We start from the raw sequence: 23,174 nt of genomic DNA, 5'->3' as shown, positions 1-23,174 counted from the left end.
TTCAGAGAGAAAAGGGCTCCAGTCCAAAGGCCCCTTTGCTCCCCTGCATTGACCCTTGGCACTCCAAGAAGCACAGGCTGACACACTGACGGAAGTCTTACCCTTCACTACAGAGATGAAAAAATGAGACCCCAAACCAAAGAGCTGGATCCTCACAAATCCCTATTGGTCCTTATGGCAGATCTTCTAGACCCTTCACACATAAGCTTCTATGACCCGTGCAGCCTTTCTCTTTATACACTTTTTTTAATCACCTAAAAACCTCTCGTTGCATGTATGTAAACATGATGATATTATTACTAATGATGGCTAATTCTCCTCAAGAGCTTAGTAAGTGTCAAGCACTGTCTAAACACTTAACTGGTAAAAATACAATTAAATTCTATGAGGTCAATACTATTTGATTATTCCCCATTTTACAGATGAGGAAACTGAGGAACAGAGAGATTCAGTAACTTGCCCAGGATGCAGAGAAACCAGGACAAACCCCGGCAGGCTTGTGCCAGGCTTGTGTGCTCTGAAGCACACCATGCACTGTCTCCTGTACAAAATAAGAAGTTAGAAGAGAGCAATTATCCATTACCCCACCTCTCAGAGTCACCCGCTGTTAATGGGGATTGAAATCTCGCGGGTGTTTCTGGTTGAGATTTCCAAATGCTGGTCACCTCTTGCTGGGAATTTCATTTCTGGCTCAGATAAAGTCCTTTTCTTTCATGAGCAGTGCTGGGATAGCACTAGCCATCCACCTGCTTTCTTTAGGAAGCAATACGCACGGAAGCACCGCAAAAGCGAAGCAGAGCACTAACCCTCAGCACGTCACCATCACGTTGCTGGGTGCTCTCTGTTCTGTGCTGCGCTGGAGGCCAACACACTAGCTGGGATGCTTCTTACCTGCCTGGGCTTCTCAGGAGGGAGGCTCTGCTTGGGCATCCCTTCTCCCCTGATAGCAAAAGAGGCTGACAGTGCAAGATTTGTCCTCAGGAACCTCCTCCCTTCATGAGACTGTTAGTTAAATCATAGGACAAGAACGTCTCAAAATGTCGTGGGTACAAGACTCACCTGGGTTGCTGGGTAAGAGGCAGATTCCTGGGCCTCAGTCTCAGGGATCCTGCTTCAGTGGGTTCTGTGTTGTCCCCAAATCTACATTAACAGTGAGTCGGGTGACGCACAAAACACACTTTAGGAAACGCTGGGTAAGGGCTGTCCCTAAGACACCAGGACCTCCGGTGGAGAACAGCTTACAGCCCCCTTCAACTGCTGTTCAAGAGAAAACTCAAGGAAAACTTAGTCACGGAGGTTTCTTTGCTCATTTTTTGTTTTTGTTTTGGGCCGTATTACGTGGAGCAGCTTCCTGCCAAGCCACGGAGATAACCCCACAACCTCTCCTCCATCCATTCCGCAAATGCGCTAGTCATGTTGTTCTGATAAGTCTGGTGACTGAGAACAGCTGGCAGGCACTGGGGACGGTTTTACCAGGACTTTTAAAGCATGGAGCGATGGCAGGAACAACTGATACTTGTTGAATGGCAGGTACTTCTAAGAGCTTTACAGAGAGCCGTCTCATCTTCAGAACCCCATGAAAGGGAACTACTTCTATCCCATTTCACAGACGCGGCACCTGAGAGGTTAAGTGGTACGGAGAGGTTAAGTAACTTGCCCAGGGTCGCCTAGCCAGGAAGTGGTAGAGCTTGATGTGACCCACTCATCGGGCTCTTGACCACCAGGCACACAGCTCACGTCCTTCCCTTGGCTTACAAGGTCCCGCGTGATTGCCGCCTACCACCTACTTCTCTAGGCACCCCTGAAAATCGGCCCTCCCCGCCACCAGCACAGGCATTAGCACAGGCAGACCTGGATACCCAGCGCCCTGTCTCTCATCTGTTCGGCTTTCCTTTTCCCTGCAAGTTCCTCCACCTCTTACTGGGTTAACTCACCCTTCACCTCCCAGTCTCAGCTTAGATGACGGCTTCCCTCAGAACACTCTGTGGATGCCCCAGGTGAGACTGGGGGTCCCTCCTGCGGGATCCCAGCTCCCAGGATGTACCCCTTTCCCAGCACGGGTCACATCCCGTTCCCTGCTTCATCGCCTCAGCTGTCTTCGTTTGGCCTCTTCCAGGACAGGGATGTCCTTGTTCACCATCCCCCTCCCCCTCCCAGCCCCTGCCAGCAAGTGCCGAGCGCACAGTAGGTGCTCTATGAATGTCTGTGAATTCGTGAATGCACGAACACAGCTCCTCGGTGGCCGTGGAGGTGAGGAAAATGCACCACCAGCTCTCTGGGGGCAGGGAGCACGAATGATGGGAGCTTCTGCCCTGCTGGGCCCGCAGCCTCACTCAGGCCAAAGCCGCGCCTGCCATGGGCTGCCCTCACCACCAACCAGGCACAGCGAGCATGCTGAGACCCCCCCCCATCCCTGCGAGGCCTGGGACGCTGCCAACAGGTGCCTTCCTCTCCGGGACATCTGTGGTCCTGGTGGAACCATTCATGGCCTGCACTGCAGCTGAGATTCTTCCTGCCCTTCTTCTCCTCCCTCTCTTCCTCCTTCCTTTCGTCTCTCCTTCCACAAGTACCCAACCTCCATGTCTGTCCTCCCTGCCTTCCCCTGCCCCCACCCCCAGGAAATCTCAGGGACGCCTCATCCCGTCCCGGCGTCTGCGTCTCGGCAGGCCTGGATAATGCAGTGGCAGAGCCTGGGTCCCAACTGCTACTCTAGGCCTGTCCCCAAAGTCAGGGCAGCCGCCCAGGTTCTTCCTCAAGTCACCACTAGAACCAACATGACAGCACACTGTGAAGAAAAGGCTAAATGGGGAAGCGGAGCCGAAGTGGGTGCCTCACCTCCCTTCCCATCTCAGAAGGTGCTCCTGAGTGATGGCACTGATGGGGAAGGGGGGCATCCGAGCACCTGCACTGTCACTGCTGCACCCTGGAAACACACCCCGACTGTGGGTGGCATGTGACTTCTCTCCCTCGCCCCTTCCCAGCATCAGACTGGCTGGTGTCCTCAATTCCAGGGAACCGGGAACAACCCCAGTTTGGCTTTTAATGTCAGACAGCGAGTGGCGGAGACGTGCCATGTTCTGCCTCAGGACCAACTGCTCCGGGCCATCAGACAGAGCTTCCCATCAGGCTGCCTGGGCACCGAGAGCAGGGGGACTGTCTGATTGAACGTCAAGGAGCGGGCGGTGCCCAGGAGCTCAACAGAAAAAGGCCTGAAGACACGTGGAGAGTCACGGTGATGGGCCTGAGCAGACCTGGGAACAAATCCACAGCCACGGGCTGGCTCCCCTCTTGTTGGCCGAAGGGTACAAAACGGCCAAGAGAAAAAAAATACATCACGCTGGGTGACCGCCATAAAGTCACCGTGCAAGTGGGTTGCCCACCCTGCTCTTTGGGATACGTGATGCTCTCAATGCACCACAAAGGCCTCCCCACCAGAATCGCCCGCTCCTCCAACAGTGCCCGATCCCTCCCTAAAGCGCTTTCTCTTCGCTCAGGAGTTCAGTAAAGATCTCGGGCTCTACCGCTAGGTCCCAAAAGAACTGGAGAGGCAGACAAACGTTGCCCCCGACAAGAGACAGCAGGAACCAAGGTGGTCTTGGGCCCATGCACCTTTAAATCGCATTGAAAATCGGAGACACCGATTACCTGCCACCACGCCCCCATCCCCCCAAAATGAAGGGCACGATGATAGAAAAAAACAACCCAGGTACATGCAGACTACGCCTTTCCAAAGGAGTCAGACTGTATCCTAATGTGGAATTAACCTGAAGCTTTTCCATGCTGTGGGAAAGGAACAACTGCCTGTAACCCATTTTAGTTCCCTCTCTTCCAATCACTCAGCGTGGAAAACCCGACAGCCTTTGTAGCCCAAAGACATTCCTTACATTTTATGGGATTCCTCTTGCAGGGGTCTTAACAAAAGACGTGGTAGTAACCATGTCAAAAGCCACGAGTTCCTGAAGTGCTTTTTTAAGAGGGGTATACAGTTACCTTCCGACCTCAAAGATTCTCTTCCGCCCCCTTCTCCTCCCACTCTAAACCGCAGTGTTACTACTAAACAAACCACTCCGGTCAGGTGTTTGAATTATATGAACGCACCATATCCTCCTCTTTTAATTATCACTTTCTCATCTGTCTCTGAATTTTTGAAAAAGCCATTAGGCAATTGCAAAGTAGCTTTATCGCAGATGAAAGTGCAAGTCTGCATAAAAAAACAAAAATAAAAAGACTGCCCAGTCACAGCCTCACTTGGATCAGCAAGATTTGTCTGGATGTGCCAGGAAAAAAAATGTTTTTGATGTTCTGTGATTTTGCAGCCATTTAAATTTTATTAGCAATTATGGAGCCTGTTACCACTGACGACATCTTGCAGCTCCAGCCAAGTCCTGGCAACGAGAGCACCACCAGAATATCGGGGCCCAGGCAACCTGGCCGCATGCGTTGCAGTGACACAGGAACATGAACCCTCCCAGCTCAGGGTGCTTCACTGAGATTCTCCCCTTTTTGCAGGCGGAGAAAAGGCAGCACACAGCGCTGGTAGTAACAGTTCTCTGGAAGTGGCAGGGAGGACTGGCGAGACAGAGTGAGGCTGATGTTTGTGCGAAAGAGTTGATTTGAAAGAAGACGTCAGGATGACTGCATGCCACTAACTTCTCAGCTGGTGACTGTATTGGTATTTAGATTGGTGGTTTCCAAGAAAGCAGTGGCAGGTCCCAAGCAGCAGCGGCCATCACCTGGGAGGGACTGAGGAAGCCAGATAGGGCTTGGTGGGGCCTCTGGGAGACGCCATTCGAGTCGCCCTGTCCCCACCAGAATAGGATTAGAACGACACTGGCAGGAATGTGAGAGGGGGAGCCGTAACTAAATAATAAAACAAAACTTTCTAAGAACTGGGAGCCTTGGTGACTTCAGAAAACGAAAAAGTTCCTCTCCCCTCTAGGAAGATACTAAATTGGACACACTCCTCCCAGTTTTTCTCTAGGCTGCAGGGTGCCTTGCCTCAACAGACCTGCCTCAACATCCCCCAAACAGAGAGTCTGGGGTCTCCTGTCCGAGCTCCAAGGGAAGGGGAACCGGGACCTCTGGTAGAGAGTCTGATTCCTCTTGCCTTCTGGTGGGGACGATGGGGACATGAGATGGCACGGGGCTCCTCCACCCTAGGCTGCTGCACAGCACATCCCTTAAAACAGGGCGTCACGGGGTCCCTGGGTTCTGTCTCCTGAAAATCGTCCAGGGAAGGGGACTTGATCACTTTGACTAGTGTGCTGCCGTCCTGAATATTCCCAGTATTTCTGAAACAGAACGGTCCACCTTCCTTAGTTTAGAGAACCTGCTGGAAAGTAGAATGTAGCGAGCATCTTCCAGCACATCTTTGATGACTGTGGGAGCCCGAGGGAGCCTGGATCAAAAATTCTCTGGCAACCCTGGAGACTCTCCCTTTCAGGGAATACGCATCACTGGGGAAGGGAGAAGATGGGAAAGCGTATTTTATTAAGTGCCTGCTATGCGCCAGACAGCACTCGAACATCTGACTCTCATACCCCCTTCCAGACCTGCTCCCATTTCGCAGATGAAGAAACTAAGGCTCCCGCAGGGAAGTGGATAGCCAGCGGCAGAGCTGTGATCTAAAGACTCCACGCTGCCAGTAAGAGCACAGCTACTGTTTACTGAGCACGTGCTTGGTGCCAGCAGCAGTTTGAAGAGTTTTCAAGGTTTTAGTTCATTTAATCCTCATAAAAATTCCCCGGGATTTAAGGAAACTGAGGCTAAGTACCTTGCCCAGGGCCCACAGTTCACACGTGACAGAGCTAGGATTCAACCCAGGCCCTGTGGCCCCAGAGCCAACCCCTCCCGCTCTGCACGCTGCCTCCTGTCCCGAAGCGCAGCGAGCACCCCAAGGAAAACAGACACACGCGGTATGTCTATCTGTTTGGAAATGTCAGGACCTTTGGCTGGAACGCCCTATGCTGACCATCAGAGAAAATGAATTCAATTTCACTGACTCTAAGACACCACCAATTGTAAGGGATGCCACTAATTTACATACAACGGAGAAAGAAAAAAACTCTCCAATTAAACCAGGACACACGTTTTCTTATCCCATCGATTGTAAGAGGCATCTCACTTTCAGAGACCTGAAAATGTAAAAAGATGTGTGTCTTAGAATTAAAGAAACACTGAAGCCCTTCGAATGAGCAAGATGGTGAAATGCACGATAGACTCAGGGTGGAAACAAGGTTCTCTGAGTGCAGAGCATCCGAACACTACATCTAATTTTCCAAGCAAACCTGATAATCCCAATTTTACGTGCAAGCTTCCGATTTAGAAACGAATTCATGTTTTTCATGTCTTTGTGCAGGACAAAAAAGCTGTCGACAGCCCAGTCTGTAGCCCAATCCCAGGTGCCCTGGAAGGCAGAGAGCTACAGGTATCAATTTAGTTGCAGCACATCCCACCCCTGTGGCTCTTAAAGGCACAGGACTTTCACCGGCTGCCATACACACTAACTAGCGTTCAGAGTACTTTCTTTTTCTATCATGGAAGTAGCCAAGTCAAGGCGCCAGGTCACAGAAGTAAGACTACTTTTAGAACTGACTTTAAAAGAATATATTTATTTATTTTCTCATATAAAACACTCTCCCCAGGCTTTCAACTAGTCCTGTTCTATTGACACACCTGGTCCTGTTCCATGACCACCGGCTATAAAGGCAGGAGTAGAACAATAACAGCAAATTACCCCGAGTGGATGCAGTGAGAACACATCCAGTACAGGGACATCCAAGGGAGCTGACTGTGCAGGCCTGGTCCTGGGTGGCGCTGGCCACTGCACACTCTACTTTGTCAATAATGCACCCAGGGCTTCCCTGGTGGCGCAGTGGTTAAGGATCCGCCTGTCAATGCAGGGGACACGGGTTTGAGCCCTGGTCCGGGAAGATCCCACATGCCACGAAGCAACTAAGCCCGTGTGCCACAACTACTGAGCCTGTGCTCTAGAGCCTGTGAGCCACAACTACTGAGCCCATGTGCCACAACTAGTGAAGCCCACTCGCCTAGAGCCCATGCTCTGCAACAAGAGAAGCCACCGCAATGAGAAGCCCGTGCACCACAACAAAGAGTAGCCTCCACTCGCCGCAACTAGAGAAAGCCCACGTGCAGCAAAAGATCCAACTCAGCCATAAGTAAATAAATAAATAAATTTATATTAAAAAAATTAATGCGCCTGGTGTGGCAGGTTATTAGTGTCCTGGAACTTGAGAATGGAACCTTATTTAGAAATAGTGCATATATATAATCAAGTTAAGATGAGGTCACGCTGGATGAAAATGGATCCTAAGTCAACGATGGGTATCCTTTTAAGAAAAGGGAAATTTGGACACAGAGACACATGCATAGGGTGGACTCCAGGTGATGACGGAGGCAGAGACTGGACTGTTGATTCTACAAGTCAAAGATGCCAAGGAATGCCGGCGACGAAGCACGGAAGGACTGTACCCTAGAGCCTTCGGAGAGAGCACGGCCCTGTGGACACCTTGATTCTGCATGTCCAGCTTCCAGACCTGGGGGAGAATATATTTCAGTTCTTTTAAGCCATCGGTTTGCAGTATTTTGTTAGAGCAGCCCCAGGCAACTGATACACCCAGAGAGTTTCGGAGCACTTCGTATTTCTCCACCTAGTGTAAAATTGCTGGCATCTTCAAACAGCGGCCAGGGTCCTTTTAGAAAAGTGAGCATATGGTCACATTCGTGTTAAGGTCAGGCATAGCCCGACAAGCCAGAAATTGTCCCTACGTAGCTGTCAGGAGACTACCGGAATTTATACATCTGGATCCCAACATCTGGACTGCACCATTGGCACAGGGCACAAAACGCACATCTGGGAGCGGGGAGAGGACCTGGAAGGCTGTGACTTCTACGAGTCCTAGACCTTGGAGGCTGCAGGGGGCAGTGCGGGTTTCAGGCCGACAGAGTGAAGGCAGAGACTTCAGAAGACTGTTGAAGCGATGCAGCAAAATGCTGTCATCAAAATCCACTTAGGTGCTTAACTGTGTGGGACTAGGGCAGAGCTGGGAACACTCTGGTGGGTGGGGGACAAGTGCAGGGCTGTGAAGACACAGGTTCCCAGCTGAACGCAGGAGAGCTACTTCCAAACCCCCCTCCCTGTGACCCTAAGGGCCTGCCCGGCTCACCCAAGGCCCTCAAGTATTTGTTTCCTTCCCTCATACAGCGGCTTCTGTGTGTCTGGCTGCCTCCCTGGAGCTCTAAGCTAAAGAGAATTTCATAAGAGCTCATGACTGTGTGTTCAAGACTCTCTGGAGTGAAAAGAAGATATTGACCCAGCAAAGGAAGGGGTTTCTAAGGCTTAAGCTTTCCAAGAGAGAGCAGGAAGAGGGGGGGTGTGCAAGGGATGGCCTGGACGTCTAGCACTGCAGGACCAGGAATGTCACTGCAGACTTGGGTTTGAGGATAATGTCACCGGCACTTTTGAGGGAACAGTATCAGTTAGCACTTACTGAATGCTTAACCCAGGCCAGGCACCCCAGCTCCGAGCCTCACATACATTAACTGATTTAAGACTGACAGCAATGCCCTGTGGTCAGCAGAGCTGATCTACACCCTATTTCTAACTTGCATTACCACCTGGACATACCGCCTATTAAATGTTTTTAACTATCACCCCCTGAAGTAGGTACTGTTATGATCCCCATTTTACAGATGAGGAAATTGGTGTAGAGGTAGGTAAGTTGGTGCCCAGAGCCTCAGAGGTCATAAATGGAGGCTGGCCCCCAAAGCCCCTCAAATTTGAGATGAAAGAAACTAAGTGAAGTGGGGGCCATGCCTGGAATTATCTGAGATGTTTAAAAACAACTACACAAAGAAAATGACTAAGTTAGAAAAGAACAACATTAACACACACAGGTCTTGGATTCCTTCCTCACCACAAGTGCTGGGAAGGAATGTGAACTTTCATTCTGAAGCATTTAATGGACAGAGTGTTAAACCACAGTGATATTCTCTAGACCCCCGTTTTCTGAAGCTCGGCGTCTTCAGAAGGCTTTTGAAATTCAGCATTTAACAATGGCTTGCCAGGCTCCACCCACCTCTCCCAGCGGGGAGGTTGATAAAAGAAAGCCCACACCTACTGGGCTGGGCCAGCCCACAAAAGCCCAAATCGATTGAATTATCCCTTGGAAGTATGTGTATTAGATGCCTCGGGCTGCCGTAACAAAGTACCACAAACTGAGTGGCTCTAAGCAACAGAAATTTATTCTCTCGTGTTTCTGGAGGCCAGCAGACTGCAATCAAGGTGTCAGCAGGGCCATGCTCCCTCTGAGATTCGGGGTAGACTCTTTCCCTGCCTCTTCTTAGCTCCTGGGGGCAGCTGTCGATTCTTGGGATTCCTTGCCTTCTGGCTGCATCACTCCCATCTCTGCCTCTGTTGTCACATGGCCTTCTTCCCTCACATCCTCACACTGCTTCTTATAAGAACACCAGTCACATTGGATTAAGGGCCCACCCGACTTCAGTGGGACCTCATCTTAGCTAATCACAACCGCAACATCCCAGCTCCAAATAAGGTCACGTTTGGAGATACTGGGGGTTAGGGCGACAACATGTCCTTGGAGGGGACATAATTCAACCTGTAACGGTAAGATTCTTACTTTCAAACTGTTAAAGAAAAAAAATAGAAGCAGGATGTCTGTGAACCTCATCCTGTTACACAGCTGTGGGACAGCTGTCACTCACTCATTACGTAACAATTTTTTAAAAAATAAGAGATGGGTAGATGGCTGGGTTAGTTTTGCTAGGGGTGTTGTAACAAAGTGCCACGACTTTGTGGTACAACAGAAATGTACTGTCTCCCAGCTCTGGAGGCCAGAAGCCTTAAATCATAATGTCAGTAGGGCTGGTTCCTTCTCAGGGCTGAAGAAGGATCTGTTCCTGGCCTCTCTCCTTGGCTTGCAAATGGCCATCCTCTCTCTCTGTCTTCCCATCGTCTTCCCCCTGGATGGATCTCGGTGTCCAAATTCCCCCTTCCTATAAGGGCGTATTGGATATGGTTCACTCTAGTGACCTCATTTTAACCTGATTACTTTTATAAAGGCCTTATCTCCAAATAAGGTCACATTTTTTTGTTTTTTCATGCTATCTTAATTTTTAACGTTTTTAATTGTATAGTTGATATACAGTATTATAAAAGTTACAGGTGTACAATACAGTGATTCACAATTTTTAAAGGTTATACTCCATTTATAGTTATTAGAAAATATTCGCTACATTCCCCGTGTTGTACAATATATTTTTATAGCTTATTTTATACCTAATAGCTTGGACCTCTTAATCCCCTACTCTTACGCTGCCCCTCCCCCCTACCCACAGTAATCTCTAGTTTGTTCTCCATATCTCTGAGTCTGCTTTTTTTTGGTTACATTCACTAGTTTGTTGTATTTTTTAGATTCCTCATATAAGTGATATCATACAGTATTTGTCTTTCTCTGTCTGACTTATTTCACTTAGCATAATGCATTCCAAGTCTGTCCGTGTTGGTGCAAATGGCAAATTTTCATTCCTTTTTACGGCAAGGTCACATTCTGAGGTACTGGGGTTAGGACTTCAACATATAAATTTGGGGGCTGGGGACACAATTCAACCCATAATGATAGCGTTGTGCCAGTTTTGCTTCTTACACAGCAGCAGGGGAGGATTAGATCCCACCGTAGTTGCATCCCCCAGCTCATTGACAGGCTGCTTTCCCAGGTCACAGCATGTCAGCTCTCACACCCCGTTCTCTGAGAAAAGACAGAGCAGCCTGAGAGAGAAAGAAGCAAACTGTACCCACCCCATGGAAACTGCCTGATTTCCTGGGGCATTTTGCATGTGAGCCAAGCAGTAGGTGCCTTGGTGAAATCGCTGAATTACTGCTAAAGTTTGATGAGAAGAATAACGCAGAATCCAGTTATTTCCCCTCATCTCTGCTTGCCCTGAAACACCAGGTTTAAAAGAAAACATTATATGTGGCGCCACCTAGAGGCCTACGATGAAGACCATAAAAAGGAAAGGAAGAGTTTCTGGCTGGGCTTTCCTCCCCATTCCTTGGTGATCATTATTTCAAACTTGCCCTCTCAGCCCAATCTCCTGGATTTCTGCCATCACACTGGTGCAATTAAAAGCCATGCTCAAGAAATGGCTGGGAACACTAAAAGCAAATTCCATTTTTCCACCTATTTTTCTATGCCTCTGGATTTGGAGATTCATTAAAATTTTATCATTTGACAAGATTCTTGAATTTATCCCCAGCCCCAGCCCCGCCAACACACACACACACACACACACACACACACACACACACACACACACACACACACAAAGGGCCTGGGACTTTAAAAGTCTGTACATGCCTCAAAAATAGTGATCGAGGGCTTCCCTGGTGGCGCAGTGGCTGAGAGTCCGCCTGCTGATGCAGGGGACACAGGTTCGTGCCCCAGTCCGGGAAGATCCCACATGCCGCGGAGCGGCTGGGCCCGTGAGCCATGGCCGCTGGGCCTGCGCGTCCGGAGGCTGTGCCCCACAGCGGGAGAGGCCACAACAGTGAGGGGCCCGCGTACCGCAAAAACAAAACAAAAACAAAAATAGCGATCAATGTAATTTTTCAAAGAAGAAAACGAACCACCTTGTAACACGGATCTCAACCCTCCAAGATCCCTCCCCCATTTGGTTAGACCACAGCGAGATGGCAGCTGCAATCCAACACAAAGCTGGCAGGAGATTTAAGGCTCTTGATTCCAGGTCACATGTATGTTCTAGAAATTTGGATTGCCGCTTTATTATTACAGCAAGGGGCAGTAATAAAGTACAGTCTCTTCTTTCAGAGATTCACAGGACTAAGAGCCACTTTAGAAATCATTTCCAGGTATACCTCGTATTATTGCATTTCACTTGATCGCACTTTGCAGGTACTGAGTTTTTTACAAATTGAAGGCTTGTGGCAACCCTGTGTCAAGCCATTTTTCCAACAGCATTTGTTCACTTTGTGTCTCTGTGTCACATGTTGGTAATTATTACAATATTTCACATGTTTTCCCTATTATTATATTTGTTATGGTGATCTGTGATCAGTGATCTTTGATGTTACTATTGTCATTGTTTTGGGGCTCCACGAACCATACCCATATAAGATGGTGAACTTAATTGATGAATGTTGTGTGTGTTCTGACTGCTCCATCAACCAACTGGCCATTCCCCCAGCTCTCTCCCTCACCCCAGGCTTCCCTATTCCCTGAGACACAATATTAAAATTAGGCCAAATAATAACCCTATAATGACCTCTAAGTGTTCAATTGAAAGGAAGAGTCACAAGTCTCTCACTTTAATAAAAAACTAGAAATGATGATTACGCTTAGGGAGGAAGGCATGTTGAAAGCCAAGACAGGCCAAAAGCTAGGCCTCTAGTGCTGAACAAGCAGTCAAGCTGTAGATGCAAATGAAAAGTTCTTGAAGGAAATTAAAAGTGCTGCTCCAGTGAACACACAAATGATAAGAAAGCAAAACAGCCTTATTGCTGATAGGAAGAAAGTTTGAGTAGTCTGGATAGAAGATCAAACCAGCCACAACATTCCCTTAAGCCAAAGCCCGATCCAGAGCGAGGCCCTAACTCTTCAATTCTGTGAAGGCTGAGAGAGGTGAGGAAGCTGCAGAGGAATGTTTGAAGCCAGCAGAGGTTGGTTCATGAGGTTTAAGGAAAGAACATAAAAGTGCAGGGTGAAGCAGCAAGTGATGATGTAGAAGCTGTAGCAAGTTATCCAGAGGCTCTAGCTCAGATCATCAATAAAGGGGACTATAAATTTTCAATGTAGACAAAACAGCAATATATAGGGAGAAGATGCCATTTAGGACTTTCATAGCTGGAGAGGAGAAGTCAATGCCTGGCTTCAAAACTTCAAAGGACAGGCTGACTCTCTTGTTAGGAGGCTAAAAGAGCTGGTGATTTTAAGTTCAGGCCAATGCTCATTTACCATTAAAAATTCTAAGGCCCTTAAGAATGATGCTAAATCTATACTGCCTGTGCTCTATATGGAACAACAAAGCCAGGATGACAGCACATCTGTTGACAACATGGTTTACTGAATATTTTAAACCCCCTCTTGAGGGCTACTGCTCAGAAGTAAAGATTCCTTTCAAAATATTACTGCTCTCTGACAATGCACGTGGTCACCCAAGAGCTCTGATGGAGATGTACAGTGAGATTCATGCTGTTTTCATGACTGCTAACACCTCATCCATTCTGCAGCCCATGGATCAAGGAGTAATTTTGACTTTCAAGTCTTATTTTTTAAGAAATACATTTCATAAGGCTATAGCTGCCAAAGGTAGTGATCCCTCTGATGGATCTGGGCGAAGTAAATTGAAAAACTTCTGGAAGGACTCACCATTCTAGATGCTATTAAGAACATTCGTGATTCATGGGAAGAGGTCAAAATATCAACATTCACAGGAGTTTGGAAGAAGTTGATTCCAACCCTCACAGAAGACTTTGAGGGGTTCAAGACTGTCTCACATGTTGCCCGTGAGCAAAAGCTGATGCAAACCAGTAGCAGAACAAGTGGGCAAGAGGCAGAAAAGGCTCCTGTCCTTCAACCTGGTCATGGCATTTCTGAGAATCGAGCTGAAGACCATTTCTCGAAACAGGGGGAAAGTCATATCTACCCTCATTTCACAACCGTAAGCACTATTTCTAACAGTGAAAAACTGGAAACAACATAAATACCAAATAATAAGTAAATAAACTATATTTATTCACCAAGTGAATGGGCCACTTAAGCGTTAAAAGTGATAGGGAAATATGGGGAAAAAAACATAGAAAAATGTTAATATGTTGAAATGTTACCTGGGAAAAAAATTAAAATATAAAATCGTATACCTATGGTGATTACAACTGAGAAAAGCCTGAATGTAAACTTGTAAGATGCTCACGGGGGGTCTGGAAGCGTACAGACTCTATGTGGGATTCTGTTTTTCTCCTTCCCTGTTCCCCCGATTTTTACAACATAACATTTTATTACCTTTATAATAAAAAAGTTTCTTCCTGTCTCACGAAAATCTTTCCTCTGCCGTGGATACAGAATAGCTGCTCTCTGCCCCGTATCCCTCCAAGACACACTTCTCCAGGCCCTTCTCTCACCCTTCGGCAAGGGCAAGACTTCTCCTTGGTTAGGTGTATTCTTTTCTAAATGCCAAAGCTATGTCATAGGGCTTTTGAGGCAATCACCTCTACCAAGTGAGAGTATCAGCCGCCTTCTCTCTCCTTCCTGTAAGTACCAAGTTGTTCCAAAGAATCAGTGAAAGAGCTCTGTAACTTCTGAACGAGACACAGAAGGAGGAGGCACAAATTCTAAATGGACAACTCTCAGGGAGCAGTCGCAAGGATGGACTAGATGGTACCTACCCTGGAGACCTCAGCCCAGCCCAGCCTGGCTCTGGCTGAAACCATCCTGTATTTCTACCCTCCAGGCATGCATAAGTTCCTTAATCGACCCTAAACATTGTTTTTGTTTGTTTGTTTTATTCAACTCTCTCATTTTATTTATTTACTAAAAAAAATTTTTTTAATTTTTAACATCTTTATTGGAGTATAATTTTTTTACAATGGTGTGTTAGTTTCTGCTTTATAACAAAGTGAGTCAGCTATATATACATATATCCCCATATCCCCTCCCTCTTGCGTCTCCCTCCCACCCTCCCTATCCCACCCCTCTAGGTGGTCACAAAGTACCGAGCTGATCTCCCTGTGCTATGCTATGCGGCTGCTTCCCGCTAGCTACCTATTTTACATTTGGTAGTGTATATACGTCCATGCCACTCTCTCACTTCGTCCCAGCTTACCCTTCCCCCTCCCCATGTCCTCAAGTCCATTCTCTACGTCTGTGTCTTTATTCCTGTCCTGCCCCTAGGTTCTTCAGAACCTTTTTTTTTTTTTTAGATTCCATATATATGCGTTAGCATATGGTATTTGTTTTTCTCTTTCTGACTTACCTCTCTCTGTATGACAGGCTCTAGGTCCATCCACCTCACTACAAATAACTCAATTTCGTTCCTTTTTATGGCTGAGTAATATTCCATTGTATACATGTGCCACATCTTTATCCATTCATCTGTCGATGGACACTTAGGTTGCTCGCATGTCCTGGCTATTGTACATAGAGCTGCAGTGAACATTGTGGTACATGACTCTTTTTGAATTATGGTTTTCTCAGGGTATATGCCCAGTAGTGGGATTGCTGTCGACCCTAAACATTTTGATCAGCAGAAGTAAAAAAGCAAAAGAGACTCAAACACCCGACAAGAGGGGAATAATTAGGCTGCAGTGCATCTACTGGATGGAACAGTAGGTAACCTCACAAAACACCAATTATCGTTGCTACATACATGGTAACGTGGCAAAGGGCCTCTACATTGAAGTAGAAAAAGCAGGTTACTCAATCACGCGTCCCCATGACAATGAATATACTTTGTGTGGACTGACCAATAACAGTTACCGTTTACAAGTCACTGACTATACCCAGGCATTGTGCTGTGTGCTTAACATGCATTAAAACGTCACAACAATGTCACTTAGAAGGCTGATTATTCTCATTTTGGAGAGGAGGGAATTGAGGCAGCAGAAGGTTAAGGAATTAATTCTCATTTAATCCTTCCAATGGCTAAGTTTTAGAGCATTCTGGTAACTTTTCTAAGATCACACAGCGCTGGGGGAGAGGGATGGAAGGGAGGGCTGGGATTTGGACACAGTCCTTCTCCAGGGCTCAACCCGCAGGTCCTAGACTGGGAAGGGAATATGTAAGAAATCTGAAATGCAAGGAAACTTTGTCTTAGAAAAAGGACTTCTTTTCCTTCCCTCTGTTGTCTAAACTTTCTAGTGTTCTTCTGTTTTTAGAATTTAAAGACCAAAGGAGAAAAGAAGGGCAACAGAGGAAAGGTTTTTCGAATGCATGTGTTTATGTGTATGGTTTTTCAAATTATGTTTTGATCAAAAGACTAAATAAATGCCAATCAAGTCTCTACTACACTTGGGGGTGACGCGTCGGTAATGAGGAGAAAAAAATTAACGGAGAATAGCCAAGGCGAGCCTGTTCCAAACCAAACCAAACTGCGCCAGGCAGCTGCCCACACTATCTTTTCTTTTCTTTTCTTTTTTTTTAAAATTTCTCTTTCCACCAACTCTTCCCGTTTACGCATGAATTCTGAAATCATGGAACTGGACTGGCACAGGACACAGCTTATCACAGAGAACTTTAATAATCACACAGTCAAAATTGACAAAGCTGGGGATGTAACTTAGGTCTCAACTTCCGATCCTGTATTCTGTCACAAACGTGTCCCGTTCTGAACATTCCCAGCTCAGCTAAAGACAATCTGCATTTACTGGAGTTCCAATACACACCATATTCCAAAAATGATCATTCCACACATTCAGAGTGTTTAATAATGCTCAGAACTGGACAGATTATAGCGTTCACGCATACTATCTCATTTGAAACTCAAATTACAAACACTCAATTTCTAGCAATTTTGAAGCCAGGCTAGAAGCAGAAAAAGCTGCAATAGACATAATACTCTTTTCTAATTCTGCAAAAATAAAAATGCATTATGTATAATAGTCGATTCAGAAGAAATCACAAGCAACAAAGAAAATGAACTATTTCCCACAAAAAACATACCCTCAACCCAACCCCTCCCAAAATTTCTCTGAAGAGCGGGGGCAGGCAGCAGGGATACTGGACAGATCTCAGAGGGGCCAGCCTCAGAGGGAGTACATCACGAGGAAGAGGGGGCCTGGCTCCAGAGGGGGCCCCAAACCCAGAGCTCCTTCCTGCGCAACAAGCTGAGCCTCAAATCCCGGTAACAGCTATGTGAAAAGTTCAAATTATCATCTTCTCCTCATTTCCTCAGCTGGCTCCCAAAAAGACGGCAGATTCAGAGCCAGAACACATAGTTCTCCTGTGCGAGAGGCCCTGTGGCCTGGTGCCCAAAGCCCAGGAAACAGCCAAGAACCATCGTCCAGCTGTGTGGTCCCCAGGCACCGGACGACCCTGGGCCCAGGACTCCCGGTGTACTTCCTGCCGGCCAGCGGGCCGTGGCCCAGCTCCCTCTGCAGCACCAAACTTTGGCAAAGAAGAGAAACACACCTCTACGGGGCAGGGAGGATCGTTCCACCTCCTGGAGGCCCCTCAACTCACATCCCTGGTGCCTCCTTTCTCGCAGATCACCACTGACTCACATCTCACGCGGATTTTGGGTACAAAACGGGAAAGAGGCTGAAGAAGGAGGGGGTGGAGAGGATCAGAAAGAATCCCGGTCCTGGTGTTGCCCATTTGAAGATGTGTCCAGGTGTTGGCAAAGAAAAGGGCATTTGGAAGCAGGTTACTACAAAGTCAGTACCAACTCCACGCTAGACACTTGACGTGATGCTAAATCTTATTTCATCCTCAAGAATACTGCACAATGTAGAAGATGTGCGAGATGCTTACCAGCCTGGACCTTGGGGTCAGGCAGCCCTGGGTTCAAATCCAGGTCTGCTGCTTGCTGGTTAGAAGATACTGAAGCTACATAACCTCTGGGAGTCTCAGCATCCTCGCGTGCAAAGTGAAGGCAGTGAGAGTCTCCCAGCGGGAGGGTGAGTAGAGCCTGGTGGACAGGTCCTCTGCTCCCCGAAAGCTGTGGCTCCCACCCCACCAAGACCCCTGTTTCTGCACAGACCACGCTGCTCTGAGACAGAACTACAGGTGGAGAGGGCAGGACAGCCCTGCCCAGAGGCCCTGGCCCCGCCGTGGGCAGCACGCAGAGTGTGCAGGGCTGAGTCAGACCCAGAACTCCTCGCTGATGCCCCAGGACTGCCGCCACCCTCCTCCTGCCCCAGCAAAGGGCCAGGCCACTCACGGCACTCCTTCTCGTCACTCTTGTCGAAGCAGTCGGGCAGCCCATCGCACTGCCAGGCGCCGGGGATACACCGCCCATTGCTGCACATGAAGTTGCCTGGAATGTTGCACTCGTTGGTGAAGTTGTTCCCGGGGAGCAGCTGGCTCTCTGTGGGAGACAGGGGACAGGGAGGTCAGACGGCGCCGCCAAGGCAACAAGAACCCAGGACCGCACAACTCTTCTTCGACACGGATTGTGTATGTGAGACTTCTGGTGGGTGACATTGCCTCTCTGGGACTCAGTTTTCTCATCTGTGAAAGGGACCCAGAATCTGCTCCACCCCCAGGGATTCTGCGAGGACTAAACGGAGAGCCCCAGGTAAAGCCCTTCGCTGGTGCTGGGCACACAACAGGGGTTCACGAACTTTTCTTCTTTCTCTGTCAAAAAGCCTGGTAGTAAAACCCAAACGTTCTTTTCTGGCCATGGGCAGTGGCTACAAAAGAAGGTGCCAAGACAGAGGGAGCGCAGGCCTCCCAGTACCCAGGAGCAGGGACTGCAGACTCCGTCCAGACCTCAGACTCTGCGGCCCTATATCACAGAATCCTTGCACTTGGGCCAAGTCAGCGGGAATACGGGGACATCATTTCACTTTAGGAAACAGGAATCACCCACAAAAACCAACCTGCCTGGGGTCACACGGGGAGCAAAGGCCAGACCAAAACTTCAACACAGGCCTTTTAACCCTAAGAGAGTCCCAAGGTCCCTGGACTGCTTGCCAAGTGTTCCCGGAGATTTAGCACCGAGCCCCAAGGTTTAGATTCGACTCCGCTGAACACAGGCACAGAATGCCAAGGCCCTCACCCAAAAGTGCGAACTCTTAGGCTGGAAAGCAAACAGGGAAGGCCAAGGAGAGCTAAATTCATCCACCAGTGGACCCCGGGGGCAGACTGTCAAGGGAGCCAGAACTGGATCAATCTGATCCGTCTGAGCTACTGTGATCAACGGCTGGGAGATCAGGAGCCATCAGGAAATAAAAGTCTTAGAGGAAAAGGAGAAATAAAAGACCGGTCCCTCCAGGGCTCCCTCCTGAGTTTTCAATAAGCATTTATTGAACATTTATGACCAGACACTTCTGCTAAGTGTTAAAGATGCATAGATGAAAGCTAGGGCTCTTCCCTCTGGGCTGGAAAGGCACAAGGGTATACTAACAATTTTAGTGCCCTGTACCAAGAGGGATGTCCAGACCTGCCTGGGGGCAGCAGGAGGGAGGGCAGGGCCCACGATGCTCTTCCACAAGCTTTGCCAAGAGAAGCATCTCATGCCAGACCCCTGACATCACACCTTCTTTCATGCTAGACCCCTGACATCACATCTTCTTTCATGCCACTATCCTTTACATGTGCTGTAATTTTTACCCTTCAACTCATGGGGTCTCCTGGAAATCCCGACACACCCATTAGCATACAACTTCTGTGTTACTCTGCCTCTGAAGTCTTCCCCAAGGAGAAATGGGCAGTCACCCTGTTGTGTGCCTAAGGTTCTACTGGGGTTACACTAAAAACATTTTACAGCTGGAACGAGTGGGCAAAAAATTGGAAAAGACAGAGCCAGAGGCAAGCGGTACCACATCAGCCCAGGTGCCACGGCTATTCCTTATAGACCATCTGCCCCACTGCACTGAATTTATACTGTACATGAACACCCTACTGAAAATGAGCTTGTGTAATTCACTGAAGAATTCTAGAAGAGCAGCTACAGTGAGGGCCTCATCCTGCCCTAAAAACCTGCACTGGGTTCCTCAAATTCTTCCTTGTCCCCTCCTCACTCAATCACCCCCTACGATGGCCAATCACCAAGTCCTGCATGCTAGTCTCCGCTGCCACAGCCATGACTGCAGCCCAGATCACCACCATCTCTTACCAGGATCACTGCCACAAGTGACCCCAGCCTCCCCTCGAGTCTATCTCAGAGGGACCTTTTTCTAAAGAGCAGATCAATCATGACACTCTTGGCTTTAAAAAGCCACTGAATGGCTCCCCAGTGCTCTTAAGATAAAGTCAGAATTCAAGGCACTAAAGAAAGGTCACAGGAAAGAGGTGGCATTTGCAGTGGACGTTGATAGACAAAGAGATGAAACGTAAGGACCCATCACATCTACAGAAAGATGGCAAAGACCAGAGCAGGCAGGCTCAGCGCAGGCTACGATGGGTATGGAATAAAAAAACACAGAGCTCTGATAGTTAGGAATTGCGAGAAGACTGTGCCCCTATTTCCCCAATGCTACACCAAGGTCAGGTATCACTAATCACAGTGGACTCTGACCACTGAGCCCACTGTCGATATCAGAATCCCTCTCAAGGCTCGACTTGAGGAAGCCACCACCAACCCTGAGATGGTCGTGAAGCCAATTCCCCACCTCCGGGCAGAGTTGCAAGATGCCAGAGTGGGTCTCGTAGGAGAGGAGTCTAGAAGGACAGCCTGGAGGTGGATCTCAGCCAGACACACAATACATAACACTGAAAACCTACACGTGCCAGCTGTTTCCTAACAACTGCTCTGGGCTCCCCCCGGCCAGCAGGGAACTCCTCAGGGCTCCAGAACATAACTGCCATTCTGATGTGTTCAGAAGTCACTTACACTTGCTTGTGCAGAACTAGCCCCTCGAAGGCAAGCCCCCTGGAAGAGTCGCCGAAACTGTGAGACCTTGTTCTGATAAACAGATTTCTGGGGCAAGAAAACCGTCCAGACGAGATCCCAAAGTGCTTGCTCTGGGAGTCAAGAGGCTGGCGGCACGGGGACTTGATAAATGAGAGGGTGCGATGCCGAGACTAAACACCACGTGGGTTGGACACAGGTGGTCCTGCAGCCACGGGGCTCCCAGTGCCCTACCGGCAGGACCTCGGCTCCCCAGGGCCGGGTGAAGGATAACTCGGAGGGGCAGTCTGTGCACGTCGGAGCAACTCCATCACCCACACGGGGGGGCGCAGGGCCTTGTGCTTTAGGGAAGTGACGGTATCAGCAGACTCGAGAGTATGAGGAGAAACCAAGGCAAAGAGAGGTTAAATCATGTTGACTCTGTCTTCAAAGATCTTCCTCAAACCCATCCAAGGTGCCTCACTAAACTGACACCATCCAATCCAAGCCACCGAGACCTCGTGCCCTCTTTAAACCAATGGCTCTTAACGGGGACAAGTTTGGCCCCCAGAGGACACACGGCAGTGTCTGCAGACATTTTCGGTTGTGGCCTCTTCTGAGTAGAGGCCAGGAATGCACACCTGCGATGCACGGGGCAGACCCTCACAACAGAGAACCGCCCAGCCCGAAAGGTCAAGAGTGCTGACGTGAGAAATCCTGGCTGAAACCAACCTTCCCCCTTTCACTTCTCACTCCCGCCAGTTCCTTCTCCTCATAGCAGAGGGGTTTTAAATGCTGCTGATGGCTCGTCGGTGCCCCTGTAATAAATCTAAAACTGTTGGCATGGTTCACGAAGCCCAGCATGACCAGGCCCCGCCCACCCCTACAGTCTCATTCCAACCATTCCTTCCAACACCGATGCCCGCCCTGCCGTGGTCCTCTGCACACACTGTTCACTCACCCCAATTCTTCCATGCACGTTCCACCTGCTGTTATGGGCTGAATTGTGTGCCCCCAGAATTCACATGTTGAGGTCCTAACCCCTGTACCTCAGCATGTGACTATATTGGGAGCTAGGGCTTTTAAAGTGTTGATTAAGTTAAAATGAGGCCATTAGCATGGGCCCTAATCCAATCTGATTGGTGTCCTTATAAAAAGAGATTAGGACACACACACACACACACAGGGAAGATCACGTGAAAACTCAAGGAGATGGCAGCAATCTACAAGCCAAGGAGACAGGCCTCAAAAGAAACCAACCCTGCACACTTTGACCTCAGACTTCTAGCCTCCAGAGCCATGAGAAAATAAATGTCTATTGTTGAAGCCACTCACTCTGTGGTACCTTGTCACGGCAGCTCCAGCAAACTGGTACATCTGGCTAATCTCATTTGTCCTCTGACCTCAGCTTTACATCACTGACTCTGAGATTCCTTCACCCGATCTAAAGCTGATCCCTGTTTTCTGCTCTGGTCGTGTCCTGTGTTTTCCTTCACCCCAACTGTGCTCACCAATGAATCTGTACTCTCTCCCCACCAGATTGCACGACCCCAAAGGCCGAATGGCATTGCTTCATTTTGCTCTCCATCCTGGGCATCCTGCACTCAGTAGGTTCTCAGTAAATATCTGTGGTCATTCTCAGAAGAAAACCAAGTGTTCAGTTACTGATTTATCCCCCATCCCTCACACTCCTCCTCAGAAAGTTCCATCTACCCCCTGCGTCATCCCCCGGAAGGTGAGTGGGATCTTACATATATAGTTAAAAATAAGGGACACAGGGGTGTCTGGATTTGTGCAAGTAAATTACTGCCCCGTCTGCTTTAAAAGAGGTTAGAAATCTTTTCAGCCGGACAGCAGGACTTTCTAGTAGCTGAAATGTTTATCCCATCTCAGTGTCTTGGGACACATTTAGAATGCAAAAAAGACAAGCATTAGCACGAAGTTGGCTAGCTGGGGTTTCTCCTTCTCCTTTTTCTTTTTTCATCAGGCTGAAAAATGAAAAAAGAGTTGCCCATTTTCACTGCAGCAGCACATCACTTACTTAAAATAACTACGCCATCTGCACCAAGACCGAAAAAAAAATTCCAAGTCCTCCCCCATTGGGCAAAAGCAAAGAACCTGCTGCTGCGGCTTCTTCCAAAATTTCTGGCACCCACAAATTTCTACTTGATGAGGGGGCACTGCAAAAACTCAAGACAGCTGCTGCATTCTGCTCCTTCTGGAACATGCAGTGAGCAATGCTGACTTTTCCAGCTGAGAAATGGGAATCGTCTTCCACCGGCTGGAGCCCTCCACAGGCTTTGCTCTCCCTCTGCCGACCTCCTCCCGCTAAGGTCACGCCTTATCGCGATGCAAGATGGACTTGGCATCTGCAGACTATCAACAGGCCCTGCTTTCAGATTTCTGCCCAGTCACCTTCGTTTTCATCTTTCGCTTCCTGATCATCTGGTCGGCAGGCTCGATGAACAACAAAGCAAGACACAGACACATATATGTACAGACACACATACAGCTTAGCGTTCCAATTTGCAGATCTCAACTAGATCGTCCCTCAAACCTCCCTGGAGAATTAACACACCTCTTCCCACCGCCTGGAACATGACACCAACAGACGTAATGTTTTGAGGCCA

General features: G+C 48.4%; 1 protein-coding gene across 2 annotated transcripts in view; it reads right to left on the bottom strand.

Moving 5' to 3' along the window:
* The window catches only part of LDLRAD3 (low density lipoprotein receptor class A domain containing 3), a 254,788-nt gene that overhangs the window by 159,350 nt on the left and 72,264 nt on the right, over positions 1–23,174 (bottom strand). For both annotated transcript variants that reach the window (XM_060018723.1, XM_060018722.1), the window contains exon 2: positions 17,932–18,078. In XM_060018723.1, coding sequence (XP_059874706.1) covers positions 17,932–18,078 — 147 coding nt within the window. The remainder of the gene's footprint in view (positions 1–17,931; positions 18,079–23,174) is intronic.

Source organism: Delphinus delphis, chromosome 8 (genome assembly GCF_949987515.2).
Source record: "Delphinus delphis chromosome 8, mDelDel1.2, whole genome shotgun sequence".
Taxonomy (NCBI): Eukaryota; Metazoa; Chordata; class Mammalia; order Artiodactyla; family Delphinidae; genus Delphinus; species Delphinus delphis.
This window is presented reverse-complemented; position numbering and strand designations above follow the sequence as displayed.